General features: G+C 44.6%; 1 protein-coding gene across 1 annotated transcript; it reads left to right on the forward strand.

The window, feature by feature from the left end:
• The first annotated feature begins 527 nt into the window (after positions 1 to 527).
• Cfap97d2 (CFAP97 domain containing 2) lies at positions 528 to 16,818 on the forward strand. Its single transcript, XM_059244195.1, has 3 exons — positions 528 to 686; positions 15,557 to 15,637; positions 16,696 to 16,818. Exons 1-3 carry the CDS (start codon positions 594 to 596, stop codon positions 16,816 to 16,818), a joined length of 297 nt encoding a protein of 98 aa, XP_059100178.1. The 5' UTR covers positions 528 to 593.
• The last annotated feature ends 301 nt before the right edge of the window (positions 16,819 to 17,119 follow it).

Here is a 17,119-nt window from a genome sequence, read left to right on the forward strand (position 1 = left end):
TTTGTATAACCTAGCCTCAAGTCAACTGAAGAACAAAAAGATGAGATCGGGCAAGTTCGGAGTGGTAGGGCCGTAGACAGAAAAAAGAAAAAAAGAAAGAAAGGAAATCTGCTATCTAAGCTGGAGTTATCCAAATTGTTATAAATGATTAAAAGACAGGACCGAAAGTGTTTCTCTCCCAAAGAAATGCAAAGATTAAGAAAGGAAAGAAATGGAAAGAATGGCAGGTGGCAGATGAGGAAGAGTCTGAACAGCAGTGTGAAAGAGGGGCTGGTCCATTCTAGTCAGTTCTGGCGAAGCGGATGGCCTCTGGCCTCTTTCTTCACATTTTCTTCTGGAGCTGGGAGCTGACTTGCTCTGCTCAAAACAGAAGCAGTGAGCTCATCAGGATCCAAGACAACCACTGGAGTGGAAGGAGAGTCTATTCTTCTCTCAGCTCTCACCCATTGTTCCAAAGCCTCCACAGGCACCACTGGGCTCTCCCCAGGCCTGGGCGCCATGGCAACAGTCACATGACCCCACAAACAGCTCTGCTGGGGCTGTGCTGCTCAGCCTGCTTCTCTCTGAAGGGAGCCTGAAGTTTGTGATCTGAGATGCTGCGTAGAGTCCCCCAGCTGACCACCCCTTGGGCTAATAGGGACCTGCAGAGAGCCTGGGAGAAAACCTACCAGGACCACAGGAAAAAGGTAGGAAGACATGGGCTAGCCTCCTGCTGGGCTTCGGGGTGCCTGGCAGAAAACAGGGAAGTAGGGCAGGGGTTCAGATGGCCAGAATGGCAGTTTCCTCTTTTTTAATTAAAATAATATTTTATGTGTATGAATGCTTGCTTTCATGTATGTGTGTGCACCACGTGTGTGCCTGGTGCCTATGGAGGCCAGAAGAAGGCACTAGATCCCCTGGAATTGAAGTTACAGACAGTTGTGTGTGCTGGGATTCAAACTCAGATTCTCTGGAAGAGCAGCCAGCGCGCTTAACCTTGCTAAGCATCTCTCCAGCCCTGGAATGACAGTTGTTAACAGGGCTCATCATGTGCCACCAGTGAACAAGAGCTCCACAAACTCAGACTCAAGACCACCCCATCCCCAAGCACAGGGTGTGTTCCTGAACATACTCAGTTTCCCTAAAAATACTTGCAGTCACCTTAGGAGAAGCCCTGTGTGTCCACTCCTGGTCCGCATTCCATGTACCAGAGGAAACTAAACCTACCAGCACCTGGAAAGACTACAGACAAGTATTATTTCTACTCCTCGGGTAAAGATGAGGATGTTGCTTAAGAATGTCATGGAGTGGGGCTGGAGAGATGGCTCAGCAGTTAAGAGCACTGGCTGCTCTTCCAGAGGTCCTGGGTTCAATTCCCAGCACCCACATGGTGGCTCACAACCATCTGTCATGGGATCTGAACCTCTCTTCTCTCTGATGCTCTCTTCGGTCATGCAGGTATACATGCAAATTACATAAAAATACATGAATAAATATTTTTTTTAAAGGGATGTCATGAAGGAACCCTGCCTTCCTATTGGGCTCGTCTGCTAACAACATTCCATTAGTTATACCAGAACTCCCTGAGGGAGGGTGTCCTTGGATCTGGAAACCAGGAATAGGGTGATTTCCTTCACTAATTTTCAATGACTGCCCCAGGTACCAAATCGATAGTCAACCCTTTTTCCCTCTGAAGTTTCAGGTGATTCCCTCAGAGGTCAACTCATTGCCAGGCTCACTTGGTGCCCCCACTGACCCCAGGAGACCCCACGTAGAGTAGCACTCCTCCCCAGCTCTTTCAAAGGCCTGAGTTAGCTTCCTTACACCTCATCCCCCTCTAGAGACTTTCCTCTCTCCTATAAGAGGTGTAGCATGGCCTTCTGGTTTCTTGTTCAGGCCACCAAGCTGGATGCACAGGCTCATCCCATGGCATCTGCGTCACCTGCTCTGATCACGACTGTTCACTATGATCTTATCAACCTATAGCAACCATTTAGTAGTGACCTTTCACTAAGAAGCCAGAGTCAGTGACTATTATGTCTCTGAGTGATCTTTGAGACCAGCCCTCTGGGCATTTGGTTCTTTTTTATCCCAGGAACTGGCCCAAACCCCGTGAGATAGACAGTCACCTGTGCTTTTGTGAGTGACCAAACTCTACACCCTAGATACCTTCAAAGCTGTTTTGAAATGGTCGCTGCAGCAGGAGAGGGCTGAATGAGCAAATGAGACCTAATGAGGTGGACAGTAGGCTGGGGCCCTGAGTTGTTTGGGGGCATATGGCACAAATACACAAAGGTTTGAAATGTCCCAGAAGCCTATGATTGGGTGTAGCATGAATCTTAGAGAGTCTTATTAATAAAATCAAACCTGAGGCCAGTTATTGGGGTTAACGCTAGTAGATCAGATGCAGAACAAGCCACAGCTACCTCACCTTGCTAATTCCTCAGCTGATCTTGTTTCCTCAGACTGGAAGCCTCTGTGTCCTCATATCCGAATGGCTCTCAGCTGAACTGTGCTGCTCAAAACCTAAAAGCTTAACCAGCCAAATGCTTAACCGCCAAATGCTTCTAGTTTCTGGTCCTCACGCCTTATATACCTTTCTGCTTTCTACCACCACTCCCTGGGATTAAAGGCTCGCTTTCTGGGATTAAAGGCATGTGTCACCATGCCTGGCCATTTCTAATGTGGCCTTGAACTCACAGAGATCCAGAGGGATTTCTACCTCTGGAGTGCTAGGATTAAAGGTGTGAGTGCCACCATTTTCTAGCCTTTGTATCTAGTGGCTGTTCTGTCTCTGACCTCAGATAAGTTTATTAGGGTGCACAATATTTTGGGGAACACAATACCACCACAATTGGGGTTTTTGAAGAACCTGACATGGCTATGGCCACTAGCAGAACAAGTAGACTGGGGTCCACAAGCCTGGCATGAAGGTGAAGGTACTAACATGTGACAGAACACACCATGAGTCTCACTGAGAAGGAAAGAAGTGATGGGAAGGGAAGTCACACAAGGCCCAGGAGCCAGTCTTGGGCATAACTGATGGAACAGCTGAAGAAAAGGGGATTGGGATGAAGCACACAATGACTGAGGGAAGAACCTCTGAAGAGAAGCCATGCCAGCTGAGGGTGTGGGGAGGTCAGAACCTAAGGAGGTCAGACAACGGAGCCTAGGAGCTAGTGGGATGTTCCCATAGGCACAAGACAAGGGAAGGGAGACCGTCACAGTTTCCTATTGCTGTGATAAGACACTGTGACCAAAGCGACTTGGAGAAAAAAGAGTTTGTTTGGCTTACACTTCCACATCACTGTCCATCACCAAAGGAAGTCAGGACAGGGACTCGAGGCAGGAACTTAAGAAGAGACCACAGAGGAACACTGCTGACTGGCTTGCTCCCCATGGCTCACTCAGCCTGATTTTTATACAACTCAAGACCACCTGCCCAAGGATGGCACCGCCCACAGTGGACAGGCTCTCCCACATTAATCGTTAATCGAGCAAATGTTCTACAGACCTGCCTACAGGCAATCTGATGTAGGTATTCCTTCAGTTGAGGTTCCTCTTCCTAGGTATGTCTGGGTTTATGTCAAGTTGACAAACAGCACAGGCAAAGTGACTGTGGCCCAGATACCAAGAGCCCTGTTGGATAATGACAGACATGAGCACGTGGGAGAAGAATGATGGGGTGTGGCAAAGAACAGAGACCCCTCTCTTCCACCCCAAGCACAACTAGTCTGAATAAAAGCCAACCCGTGTTCCATGTGAAGAGTAGAGAGCTCAGCTTTCCAAGTAGTTAGAGCTAGCATGAGAATCTCTGTTAATGCAGAGACTTTGATAAAACAGAGAGAAGAGAACGCTGTGCCTCCAGCCACCAGTGACAGCTCTAGAGTCTCAGGGGGTACTTTAGGACCGGAGTGCCCACCCCAACCTGCTTCCACTCTTCAGCAAGCACCACGACAGCGCACTCATCCTTCTGGTCACCACTTCTTTTGGAAGTGCGCCTTCTCCCTCCTGGTCTGCTGGCACCCTTCCTCTGATGGGCTTACGCTGCTGATGGAAGCCACTGCAAACCGGAGGATACATTGATAAAACCTACTTTTGTGCTGTAACAAGACACCCCAGACTCGACAACTTATAAACAGCAGGCCTTTATTTCTTACAGTTCAAGAGGCTACACATCCAGCATCAAGGCTCTGGATGACTTAGTGTTTGCAAAGAGTGCCTTCTGAGATGACAGCCTTAATGGGAGAAGAGAAGGGGCAGATTTCTGATGACTGTTTTATAAAGGTTTTAATTTCATTCACGAGAAAAGAAACATCATGACTTAATCACTTCCCCAAAGACTCCATTTCTTAATACCACCATGGGGAGGATTAAGCTTCAGCATGAATCATGGAAGAATACAGAGGCAAACCATAGCAACTTTCAAAACTGAAATCAAAGAGAACAAAAGCCTAACAAAAAATGAAAACAAACCTGAATATCCAAACACAGTGGTAGAGTACAGAAGTGTAGTGTGCCAGTAGTGAAAATACCAAAAAGGAGAAGAAAGAAAAGAAAAGATCCATAAGAAGGAATAAGGGACAATGTCCCTCCCTTCCAGACACCACAGCAGAGATCCAAGGAGCCCAGAATATGTCATAAAGCATAAATGTCTCCAACTACACATAGGCATGCATATCATATTTGAACCGCAGAAAAACAAAAAATAAACCATTTAAGGTGTTAGACAGACGTCCCAGCAGATAAAGTACATTCTGCCATGGTGACCTGAATTTGATCCTTGGGACCTACATGATGGAAGGAGAGAACCAACTCTCATGTGTCCTCTGACAAAGGTGTGTATACTTCAATTATACAGGAGCAGGGGGAGCAGGGGAGATTTAGTTGTTGTAAGGTACTACACTACCCATGACTCATGGAAATGTTATTTGAAAATGAACTTGGAATAGTTGTAAGTGTATGTTGCAGACTCCATGGACAACAGTTAAAAAAAGAAAAAAAAGTATTTAAAATGTTTAACTGGTGTGGCTGGAGAGACTGGTCAGTGGTAAAGAGCACTGACTGCTCTTGCAGAGAGGACTTGGGTTGGCCTCCCAGCACCCACATGGAGGCTCACAACCTCCTGTAACTCCAGTTCTAGAGGGTCTGGCGCCCTCTTCTGGCCTCCTCAAGCAACAGCTACACATGCAGTACACATACACACAGACAAAATACTTGTACACATAAGATAAAATTAATATTTTAAAATTTCAAATAAAATGAGAAAATGCAGAAAACTAGTAGAAGACAAAAAAAGGAGCAAAGGACAAGGTTGATCGGTAGAAAATAGTAGCAAATACAGTAGATATGAATCCTATTGGATCAACAAACACTTTGGGGGGTTTTGTTGTTGTTGTTTTGGTTTGGTTTGGTTTGGTTTTGGTTTTTTTGAGACAGGGTTTCTCTGTGTAGCTTTGGAGCCTGTCCTGGAATTCACTCTGTAGACCAGGCTGGCCTTGAACTCACAGAGATCCACCTGGCTCTGCCTTCCGAGTGCTGGGATTAAAGGCGTGCGCCACCACCACCACCACCACCACCGCCTGGCAACAAACACTTTGTATGTCTATAGTCTACATGCACCAATCAAGTGACAGAGACTGGGACCTGTGAGAGCCTCCTCAGATAAAGATTCTTGCTGCCAAGCCCAATGACCTAAGTTTGATCTGAAACTCACATGATAAGGAAAGAACCAACTTCTGCAAGTTGTCCTCTGGCCTTCATATATATGTTACAACATGTACACCCACACATGTGTTATATAGCATGTACACCCCCAACACACAATAATAGATGTTTTTAAAAAGGCAAATTATCAAAGTAGATCAAAAGTATATTTAACAATATATATGTTGATCATAAGAAGTCCACTTTAGTCTAAAGATACATAGATTGAAAATAAATGGAAAAGAATATACCATGTTAACACTCATTGAAAGGAAGCAAGAATAACTATTTTTTTTTCTGAGACAAGGTTTCCCTGTGTAGCTGTGGAGTCTGTCCTGGAACTCACTCTGTAGATCAAGCTGGCTTCGAACTCACAGAGATCCACCAGCCTCTGCCACCAAGTGTTGGGATTAAAGGTGTGTGCCACCACTGCCTGACACAAGAGTAACTATTTTTAATCTTAGGCAGAGCAGACCTCAAAACAAGGAATGTTATTCGGGATGAGAAAATCATCACATGGGGGTTAACCCTTCAAAAGGACAACAATCCTTAACATGTATGCAGCTAACAGTAGCCTGTCAAGCTATGTGGGACAAAGAGAATTGGAACTGCAAGAAAAAATTATGAATTGAGAGGGGAGATAACCAAAAGATATTGGAGGATGAGTATGATCAAATTATATTATACGGATATATGAAAACAACTACAATTAAATATACAATGATTTTTAAAAGGAAAAATACATGACTCTGTCACAGAGGGAGATTTAATACCTTCAGTCAGAAATAGGTCACCAGACAGAGTATCAGTAGGGAAATGTTTGAACTCACTTATTAATCCATTAGATTGAAATCTACAGATTACTTCACCCAATAGCAACATAATATACATTTTTCTCAAGATTATATAAAATATTTACCAAGATAGACCATATCCCAGGCCATAAAACACACCTCAGTAAGCCTAACAGATTAGGAGTCATACAACATTTGTTCTTAGATCAAATTGAGCTAGAAATGAATCATAGAAAGGTAACTGGAAAATTTCCAAACATTAGAAATTAAACATTATACTTATTAACACTTGGATTAAGGAAGATATCTCAAGAGGAATATGCACACAAACATTCCATTTATCCATTTTATGTGTGTGCATGTATGCGTGCACATACATAGGTACATGCAGTACTTGGTTCTCTCTCTCCATCATGGGTCCTAGAGATTGAACTCAGGTCACCAGGTCTGGTGACAAGTGCCTTATCCACTGAGCCATTTTGCCAGCCCTCCTGAAAAATGTTTTAAATGATTTGAGCTAAGTAGGAATAAAACACAACTTCTCAAAATTTGTGGGATGCCATAAAACCAGCATGGAAAGGGAAACTTACAGCACTGGATACATATATTTCTATAAAAGAAGAACAGGCTGGGTGTGGTGGCATGCACCTTTAAATCTTAGCACTCAGGTGGCAGAAGCAAGAGGATCTCTGTGAGTTCAAGGCCAGCCTGTTTAACATAGCAAGTTCTGGGCCAGCAATGGTTACATAGTGAGACCTTGTCTCAAAGAACAAGATGTGGGGAGGAGGGAGTTAAACACAAAGTTACCTGAAGTAGAAAAATAATAAATGTAGGAATGGAAAACAGTGAGATTCTTGTCAGGAAATTAGTAAGGAAAATAAACAAAACCCGGTTCTTTGAAAGTTGGTTCTCTGAAAAGATCAGTAAAATGTATGACCTCTGTGCAGGCCAACTAAGAAAAAAAAACAAAAGGACACAAATTATTAGTATCAGAAATAAAACAGAGAGCTTCAGTTCAGACACCATGAACACAGGCTGGGATGTAGCTCAGTGGTAGAGACTGGTCTGGCATGTGCAAGGCACTGGGTTTGATTCCCAACACAACAGAAACCAGAGATCCTGAAACAGGCCTATATCTATTAAAATATAGAATCAACAATTAATAACCTCCCAAAATGAAAATCTCTGAGACCAGATGGATTTGTTAATGAATTTTTCCAGATATTTAAGGAAGAGATTGTACTCATTCTCTACAGTCTCTTTCTAAGGATAGAAATAGAAATGTAGGTGCAAAAATCTCTAACAAAGATTTAAGAAGTAGAACCCAACATTATATTAAAAATTATATACCACAAACAACTGGGATTCATCCCAGGTATGCAAAAGTGAGTTATTATTCAAATATCAATTAATATAATCAATTATACAACAGGGGAGAGAAAGTAGAGAGAGGAAGAAGAAGGAAGGAGGAAGGGAGGGAGGGAGAAAGGAAGGAGGGAGGGAAGGAAGGAGGGAAGGAGGGAGGGAGGGAGGAAGGAAGGAGGGAGGGAAGAAAGGAGGGAGGGAGGAAGGAAGGCAGGCAACTAAATCAGAATCAAGTTGGAGGACTAGAGCTACCTGTCTTCAAGACATGCTCTAAGACTACAGTCATCAGGACGGGATAGTGTTAGTCAAAGAACAGTCGACTAGGTCAATGGACTAGAATAAAGACGTAGCACACAATAGTTGTAATTGGGTAATATTTAACCAAGGATCAAAGGCAATGCAATGGAGAAAAATAAATAATATTGAGTCGATTGAACATCTATGTGCAAAATAATAATTACCCAGACTCAACTTGGAACTCTCACAAATATTAAGTAAAAAAAAAAAGATCGTAAGTATAAATGCAAAATGTAAAACCATAAAACTTCTAGACAGTAGCAGATGGAAATCCAATGGCCTTGGGAATAGGAATTTTTTTTGTTTTTTGAGACAGGATTTCTCTGTGTAGCCCCGGCTGTCTGGCAATTCACTCTGTAGACCAGGCTGGCCTTGAACTCAGAAGCACTCTGCTTCCTGAGTGCTAGGATTGAATTTTTTTTTTTTTTTTTTTTTTTTTGTCTACAAAACCAAAGACAGACACAGTTCATGAAAGAAACGATAGACAAACTGGGTTTCATCAATACTAAAAATGCTTCTGCACTGTGGAAACCAATGTTGGGAGAGACAAGAGACAAGCCACGGCCTGGAGAAAGAAGGGAAAAACATGTATGTGATAAGCAATGTTTTCCAAAATGTACAAAGTGAGAAAACAATCTAATTTAAAGATTGGGCTTAAGACTGAATGGACATTCCCAGATGACATATACAAATGACAAATCAGCCTGTGAATGATGCTCCACATCATATCATATGGAAAAGGCAGAAAACAATAATTAGACAGTGCTACACTCCCATTGGAATCCCCATCCCCCAGGGACCTCAACATGGGCATCTGTCTATGGAAGCCTCTGACAGACTGTCCCTTGGGTTCTTAATGATGCTTCCTTCCACAGGCGTGGGTGATCAAATTGCTGAGCCCCAGGGACTAGCTTATCCTTCATCCTTGCTCTCCTCAGAGAGGGCAAAGACTGGGACCAGAATTTCTAGCCCTCTAAATACACAATCAGACCCCTGGTGACTGGCCGCCATCAGAAGCCAGGCAGGAGTCTCATCGCCAGCTGGCTCACTGGCTGCCACCAGAAAAACACCTGTGACTTTAGGGAGTTCCAGGACTCCAGTTCTATAATGACAGGAGAATGGAAGAGAAGACTACACATCTTCTCACGCCTGCGTAGAGAGCAACAGAATGTTCTGGAAGATCACAGTAGATGACCTGGACAACACTTTTGAAAATAAATACTGATACACAAATATAGAATTTTCCCTTGAGTTGCTTTGTATCCTTAGGAAAATCCACTGTTTTATTTTTCTCCTGGGACTAAACATATTCATCATCAAGCTTACCTGGTAGCCATGCATGAATACTCAGAAAATACTGGAAAGAAAGTATGATTGGAGGAGGCTTAGCTATGATATCAAATGCTAAAGCCAACACAAGGCCTCTCGGCCTAAGCATGTGCCAGTGCTGAGCACAAACAGGAGACAGACCAAAGGCACAGACCAAAGGTGAATACACCAAAGTGTATCCAGCCTCAATTGCACCTGAAAATCAGAAGACCGTAGAAGAGGGATCCCTGCAGACTGTCTGCAGACAGAAGTAGTCTTCTCATTGTCCCAGACACAATCAAGGTGCTCTCTCTTCTCTCTCTCTCTCTCTCTCTCTCTCTCTCTCTCTCTCTCTGTGTGTGTGTGTGTGTGTGTGTGTGTGTGTGTGTGTGTGTGTGTGTGTGTAGATCCATGGGGAGTGAAGAAGAGGCACTCTTTGATACAAGTCCCTTTTACAGCAGCACAACTCCATCTCTGAGGCAACACCTGCCCGCAGGGCTCCATCCTTGTCTGCACTGAGGATTAAGTTTCCAACCCATGAACTTGAGGGCACGTCAAGACCACAACGGTCTCTTGGTGTGTTTGCGCTGCCTATAACAACAGAGATTTATTGTTCCTAGCTCTGGAGGTTCTGAGTTAAAACGCTGCAGCTGTGGTACCAGGTCAGGGCCGTTTTTATAGATGGTGCCTTCCCACTGTGCCCCTCTCACTAGGACCTCTGAGGCCACTTATCCCATTTAGGGAGGCCCTCCCCCAGAGTCTCATCACCTCCCAAACACCCTACCTCCTCATCTTAGGGGTTAAGGTTTCAAGATACAAATCTGGAGGGCACGAGTGTTGAGGACCCAGCAAGAGCGTATCAAACAATACAAACGCGGTACTGAGTGAGAGGGTGTTGACACACAAAGGATAAACCTGGGGCTATTCTTGCCCTAGCCTGGGCTGCCATGGGAAATACTAGACTAGACTGTTTTAATATCAGAGATTTATTTCTCACAGTTCTGTGGGCTGGGAGCCCAGAGTCAAAGTTCTTGGCAGGGCTCAGTTCTCAGTAAGAGTGGCTTCATGCGTTGCAAACAGTATGCCTTCTCTCAGATCACGTGACAGAGAGGAAGGACCAAGGCTCTCCCGCCATCTTGTTACAGACTCTGACCCCTCATGCTTTGTTTGGGCTCACCTTCCTCCAGAGGACCCATTTCTACACTCAGTTCCTGGGATTGGAGCCTCAATTGGGATTCTCAGTGCTTGGAGTCTTTAGCCCACATACCCTATACTAAGAGAAACTCCAAAAGGATTGTAGATTTAAATATAAGTCAGGAGAGTGTGATGACGCATGCCTGCAAATCCAGCAGCACTCTGGAGGCTGAGGGGAAGATCAAGGGTTCAAGGCCAGCCTTGAACCTTGACTACATAGTAAGACCCTGTCTCTAAAAACATAGCCAGGCGTGGTGGTGCACACCTCTAATCCCAGCACTGGGGAGGCAGAGGCAGCAGGATCTCTATGAGTTCAGAGCCAGCCTGGTCTATATAGTAAGTTTCAGTACAGTCAGAGCTACATAGTGAGATCCTGCCTTTAAATAACAAATACAAAGATTAAGTATAAAAATAATTAAAATTAATTCCACAAGTACTAGAAGATGGGAAATTTATTCTATAAAATCAGGGCAGAAAAAAATTATTAAGCATAATTCAAACCCCTTAAAAAAGAAGAAAAATTGATAAACTTGACTAATAACATATATAGCATGGCCCAAGAAATAAGGAACAGAAAAGCAAGTGTAAGTAGAAAAAAAAAATAACTGTCATTTATATCACAAAAGCTTTTATGTAAGTCAACTCTAGAACTAAGAAAAATGAAAATAAATGAGCAATAAGGAAAAAGTTTTCCAAAGTTCAAATAGCTTTTAGCCTGTAAAAAGATGGTCAGCTTTACTAAGAATAAATAAATGCAAATTAAGCTTGCCCTCTAACACTGTTTCTCAACTCGGAGGTTGGTGAGGAGCCCACACGTCATTGGCAATGCTCTGGGGACAGGGCCACCACCATGTTGTGCTAGTGTGTGTGTGAAAGGCAGAGCCCCATGGGGAAACTGAGCAATACCTCATAAAATTGCGCACATGTTTATCCTTTACCCTAGCAATCCCAATTCCAGATATACTGGCAAATACACAAAGACAAATTGCAAAAGATATTAATTGCAGCTTTTTGTAATAGCAAAATTGGAACCAATTCAAATATTCTTCAATGGGCAGCTGGGTAAATAGGGTTCTTTACACATAAGGACTATTATACAATTGTATAAAGACTAAGAAACTTCTCCACAGGCTACTGTACAGTTATTTCTGGAATGTAGTATGTTGTGGTTTGGTGTGGTTTAATGTTTCCTAAAGCTTTATTGCTGAAATTTAAGCCCTATTATGAGGGGCATACATCATGAGGGTAGAAACTTGATCTACTGTGATGTTTAGGGGTGAAGCCTGTGGGAGTGACTTGTAGACAATGCCATTAGGATGGAGCCCCAGCACCGAATCCTGGTGGCTGAATAAAAACAGAGAGATGGCTGGGGCTTTGTCTACAAGGTGGAGCTCTTGCCTAGCATGAATGAACACTTAATTTCATCTCTATATGTAGATAGATGATAATAAACAGATGATAGATAAATGGTAGATGGATGAATGAGAGGCCAGAAAACCATGTCAATGTGCGTGCATACACATGTGTATACATGTATTTCATCTCTCCCCACATGATACTCTGCATCTTCTGGAGTTTGACTGGTGAGAATACCAGCATCAAAACTTGCCATGTAGACCAGGCTGGCCTAGAACCTGCCTCTGCCCTCTGAGTACTAGAGTAATGGTGTGCACCACCATGCCTGGCTTTCTATAAATTCTGAAACACCAAATAAAATAGTGAGCTGACTAAAGTTCATTCATAGTGAGCAGAAATAGATACTAGAACAGAAGGTACATATGTATGCAGGGAGAAGAGTGGGACGGGGGTGGGGAGGACAAAAAAATAACCTTTTTGTTTTAAAATAGCATCAAGTTTAGAGAACTGTCTTAGAAATAATACAAAAACACCCTCATAAATCTTCGTTCATGTCCCCGTCTCTACGTCTATGTGGTTAATCTTGATTGCCAACTTGATGAGGTTTAGAGTTACCATGGAAACAAATGTCCAGGCAGATCTGTGAGAGAGTTTCCAGATTTGGTCAGCTGAGGTGGGGGACCTACCCTAAATGTGGGCAGCACCATTCACTCTATGGGCAGAGGTCCTGCACTTTACAGCTGTGAGTGCAGTGTGGCCAGCTTTTTCAAGTTCCTGTCACCATCCCTTCTCCACCATGGTGACTGGACCCTCTACTGTAGGTCAAAAGAAACCCTTCCTTCCTTAAGTTTAATTTTTTCAGGCATTTTGTTCTAGAAACATGTAAAATAACTAGTAGACTCTCTAATTCTCCCTCCCTCTCCCTCCCTCTCTCCCTCACTCCCTCCCTCTCTCCTCTCTCTCTCTCTCTCTCTCTCTCTCTCTCTCTCTCTCTCTCTCTCTCACATACACACACACACACACACACAGAAGCAATTTAAGAGAGTACAGTACACATTTTATCCCTCAGTATCTCACTGTGTAGTTTCCAAGAACAAAAACATTCTCTTTCCTAACAGTACGGTTTTTCAAATACATGAATGTTGGTATTTCATGGTCCATTTCCTAAATTGTCCCAAGAATGTAGCTGTTCTCCCTCCCAATACAAAATCATCGCCTTTAGCCTTCATACCAGTTGGAGTAATTTAATTTCCTAATTTCATGTCTGCCAGGATATGAACTCTTTAAAGACATGATGTACTTGTTTCATAGAATCCTTAGTTTGGGTTTTTCTAGTGTTTCTTTGTAAGCTAATGCAAACCCCACAGCCCTGAGTGAAGAAAACAGAATGCCATGCCCGTCTCATTATGGAGATGGAGACACACTGTAGACACCTGTATGCCACTAGCAATGATGATACTGACCCATGGTCAAGGATGTACCCAGTTTTCCAGAGCCTAGACCTAGAAACAAGCTTTGAAGACCTCTTACTCATTGCCTGCTAGACTGTAGAGCTGCCGGTGGGGTCTCTTATACCAGCTCTCCAAATTCAGTGCTGTGTTTCACATTTGGGAATCTGTGTTTCATGTCCTTAACATACAAGGAGGCACCATATCGTATCGTGTGTCCAGGTACCTCAGTCAACCCAGGCTGTATCGTAAAGCTAGAGTGGTGTTCCAAGAAGCAGTACAGATTACATCTTCACCTGGATCCCGAAGAGGCGTTCAAGGAAGCTCTGCTCAGTCAGCGCAGATTAAACATGGCTAACATAGTCTGCAGTTACTCTCCAACCTTGGTCTTGATGTCACCAGGTATCAAAACATGGCGTATGGGGCCTCTCCCCTCCCTCCCTCCCTCCCTTCCCCCATCTCCAATAGCCTTGACTTGGGCCCATTCCTTGGATTCCATGTCTGTGGCCCTGAAGGATCACAGTTCCCTAGCATCTCCTCCTACCTCTGTCTTGCCTTTCTTACACAAAAGACAGCATCACTCTCGGACTTCTGTCCCTGGTTACTTCCAGTTCCTGAGTGGGTCTGTGAGATGCCTCACCTTCTAGCCATCTGTTCAGTTTAACAGTCCTCAGCCCCTCACGACACTGCAGCTACAGGGTGGACTTCCAGATTGCCCGATACACATGTTGTCATTTGGGGGGTGGGCAGGGTAGGAGGTGTTGAGACAGGGTTTCTCTGTGTAGCCCTGGCTGTCTTGGAACTCACTCTGTAGACCAGGCTGGCCTCAAATTCACAGAGATCTGTTATTGTTTGTTTTTTACTCTTTTGGGGGGCCTACCACCCAGCTCTCAAATAAATCACACATGAAGGCTTATTTTTAATAATGAATGCCTGGCCTTAACTTGGCTTGCTTCCTGTCAGCTTTTCTTAACCTAAATTATCCTGTCTACCATTTGCCTCTGAGCTTTTTCCTTTTCTTACTCCTATATATCTTACTTTCACTCTTGTTCTGTGGCTGGTTGCATAGCTGGGTGGCTGACCCCTGATGTCCTCATTCTCTGGCTACTTCTTTCTCTTCCACATTTCTCCTCCTATATCTTCTTTCTGCCTGCCAGCCCCGCCTATCCTTTCTCCTGCCTTGCTGTTGACCATTCAGCTCTTTATTAGACCATCAGGTGTTTTAGACAGGCACAGTAACCCAGCTTCACAGAGTTAAACAAATGCAACATAAACAAAAGTAACACACCTTAAAATAATATTCCACAACAGCTATCTGCCTCTGCCTCCCGAGTGCTGAGATTAAAGGCGTGTGCCATCACCACCGGCTCTGCTGTCATTTTATTTACTTGGTTGGTTTATTTTTCTGTTTAATTTGCTTTGTTATTATTGTTGGCGGTATCTGCCAGGCCAAGTGCTCTAACACTGAGTCCCACCCCAGCCTTACTGTGAATGGCCATTTTAGAGACATGTTTTGAGTGTGTCCCTTGGTTGGCAGGGTTCCCAGCTCTGTCACCTGCAGATCATCAGCTGATAGGTCCTAGGGTCAGTGATGTCACCAGGGATCTAGAACATAAGAGATTCCTTTTACTGCAAACAAAAATACACGTAGCTCTCATGAATATAATCTGCCACCATTTAAAAGATACACTTTCCCTGTGTTGTGCGTCCCCTAATAGAAACTCTGGAGGAGTTGTTTTGTGGTCAGTCCTGGTATAGGGTACTTCCTGAGCACATTGCTGGGGCTCACACAGCCCTGCAAGTTAGTCACATGGCCTGGCCTGCAGGAGAGTACTTGCCATACAGTGTTGGGCAGAAACGACTGGCTGTTACCACTTCAACAAACCTCATTCTGCATCCATGTGATCCTCTATCCTACCACAGAACATGGGCTCACTTCTGAGGGTCAGCTGGTCCCTCCCAGTGTTGCTGAAACCCAGTCAAACCATGAACCTCGGGAGAGCTTCCTGCTGGGGGCTCTTTGGAATCTTTGGTACAAGGTCCTCATGGGGATGTCAAAGAACCTGCTCAAACTGCCCCAGGAGTCTCACTGCCCACTCTGTGCTGCAGGTCCAGAATGCCCAGCCACTAGTGGACACCCACCCACCCCAGACTTACAGCCACCTCTACCTAAAGTTCAAGAAGCTGAAGGTATGTGCCGCCTCCTCTACTAACCACTTTCCCAGCTTACAAGGGGATATCAGCTCAGAGCCCTTGGACTGTGACTGGACAAGCTCTTTGGCCTTGTCAAAAGCAAGGTGTCACCTAAGAGGCCAAATGAACTGACCCTGCCCCAATGGAGCTGGCTGTTGACTGTACCAGAACCTTCCCTGATATTGCCCCATAATGGCACAGATGCAGACATAACTTTAAGGTGATTTGTACAGTGAAGCTCCAGATTATTAATTAGCATCGTTCCTTTTCATTTTTTGGCCACTTCCAGATTTGTACTTCTTGAAGCGTAGGCCATGGGTGAGAGTGAGCCACACACAGTCATGCATGCAGTGATCCCCCGAGGCAAACTGAAAGTGAGTAACACTGTGAGTCAGCTGAAGAGCAGCTGAGCAAACCAGCGTGTCACCCAGTTTAAAAGCAGGGCTTTTAAAGAGTGGCCCCACCACTCTTTAAACCATGAGCCTCAGGGAGAGCTTCCTGCTGGGGGCTATCTGGAATTTTACAGCAAGATGGGAGGAAAGACAGGAGAATCCCTGGAGGCCTGTGGGCCAAGGAGTGTGGCCTATCTCAAACAAAATAGACCATGAAGGTGGACAGCCAAGGATGTCCTCTGACCTCTACAGGCATGCTGAGGCATGTGAACACATACACACACACACACACACACACACACACACACACACAGAGTGCGGGAGGCTATAGGTATAATGTTTTCTTCCCTCTGGAATTAAGTATACACTTCTGAGCAGCATAAATATCTCCTGAGATAATTTCCTTGCTAGTATGGCCACTGCATGTCAGTTTAACAGGAGACTTAAATGCACAAGATACTATATAGCTCCTTGCTGCTGCAGCCCCATCCCAGTGTATTTCAACCCACAATGTAGTGGTCACCTGCTTCTGTCCCGGTGCCTAGGATTATGGCACACCTTGCTAGCTAGCCGCTGCTGACATCTCGGGGGACCTATGGCATGTGGCTTTGAAAAGTATGTCTGGAGGAACCTTGTGCTACTGAGGGGTCCCTGTGTCCACAGATGGAGGAAGAAAGACTCTCCGTCATCGACAGAGACAACTGTCTACTTCTGCAGAGGGTGGCCTCTGCCATGAGAACCAGGGGACAGACTGACAGCAGAAATAACTTCACACACAGAAGGTAACAGAAGGGCTCTTGACATTGGCCTTGGCCAGCCCCAGGATAGGCCTGGGTTCAAGGGCAGGGGACATGGGCATGGTGATACAGAGGCAAGGCATGCTTTCTTATCACAAGAGCCAAATTCAAAGTGCCCACACACTCCCTGACTCCAAACTCTCCTCGAGGCTCTGAGGTATATCAAGGCACAAGAATGGACCCAGGGTGACAGTTGCCCAGCCACATGCCTGCTGTGTACCATAGAACCTTCGAAACCAGCATCCTCACAAGGACCAGGCAAAGTGGAGGCTGAAGAGCTTTTCATTTCA

This window comes from Peromyscus eremicus, chromosome 17 (assembly GCF_949786415.1).
Source record: "Peromyscus eremicus chromosome 17, PerEre_H2_v1, whole genome shotgun sequence".
Lineage (NCBI taxonomy): Eukaryota > Metazoa > Chordata > Mammalia > Rodentia > Cricetidae > Peromyscus > Peromyscus eremicus.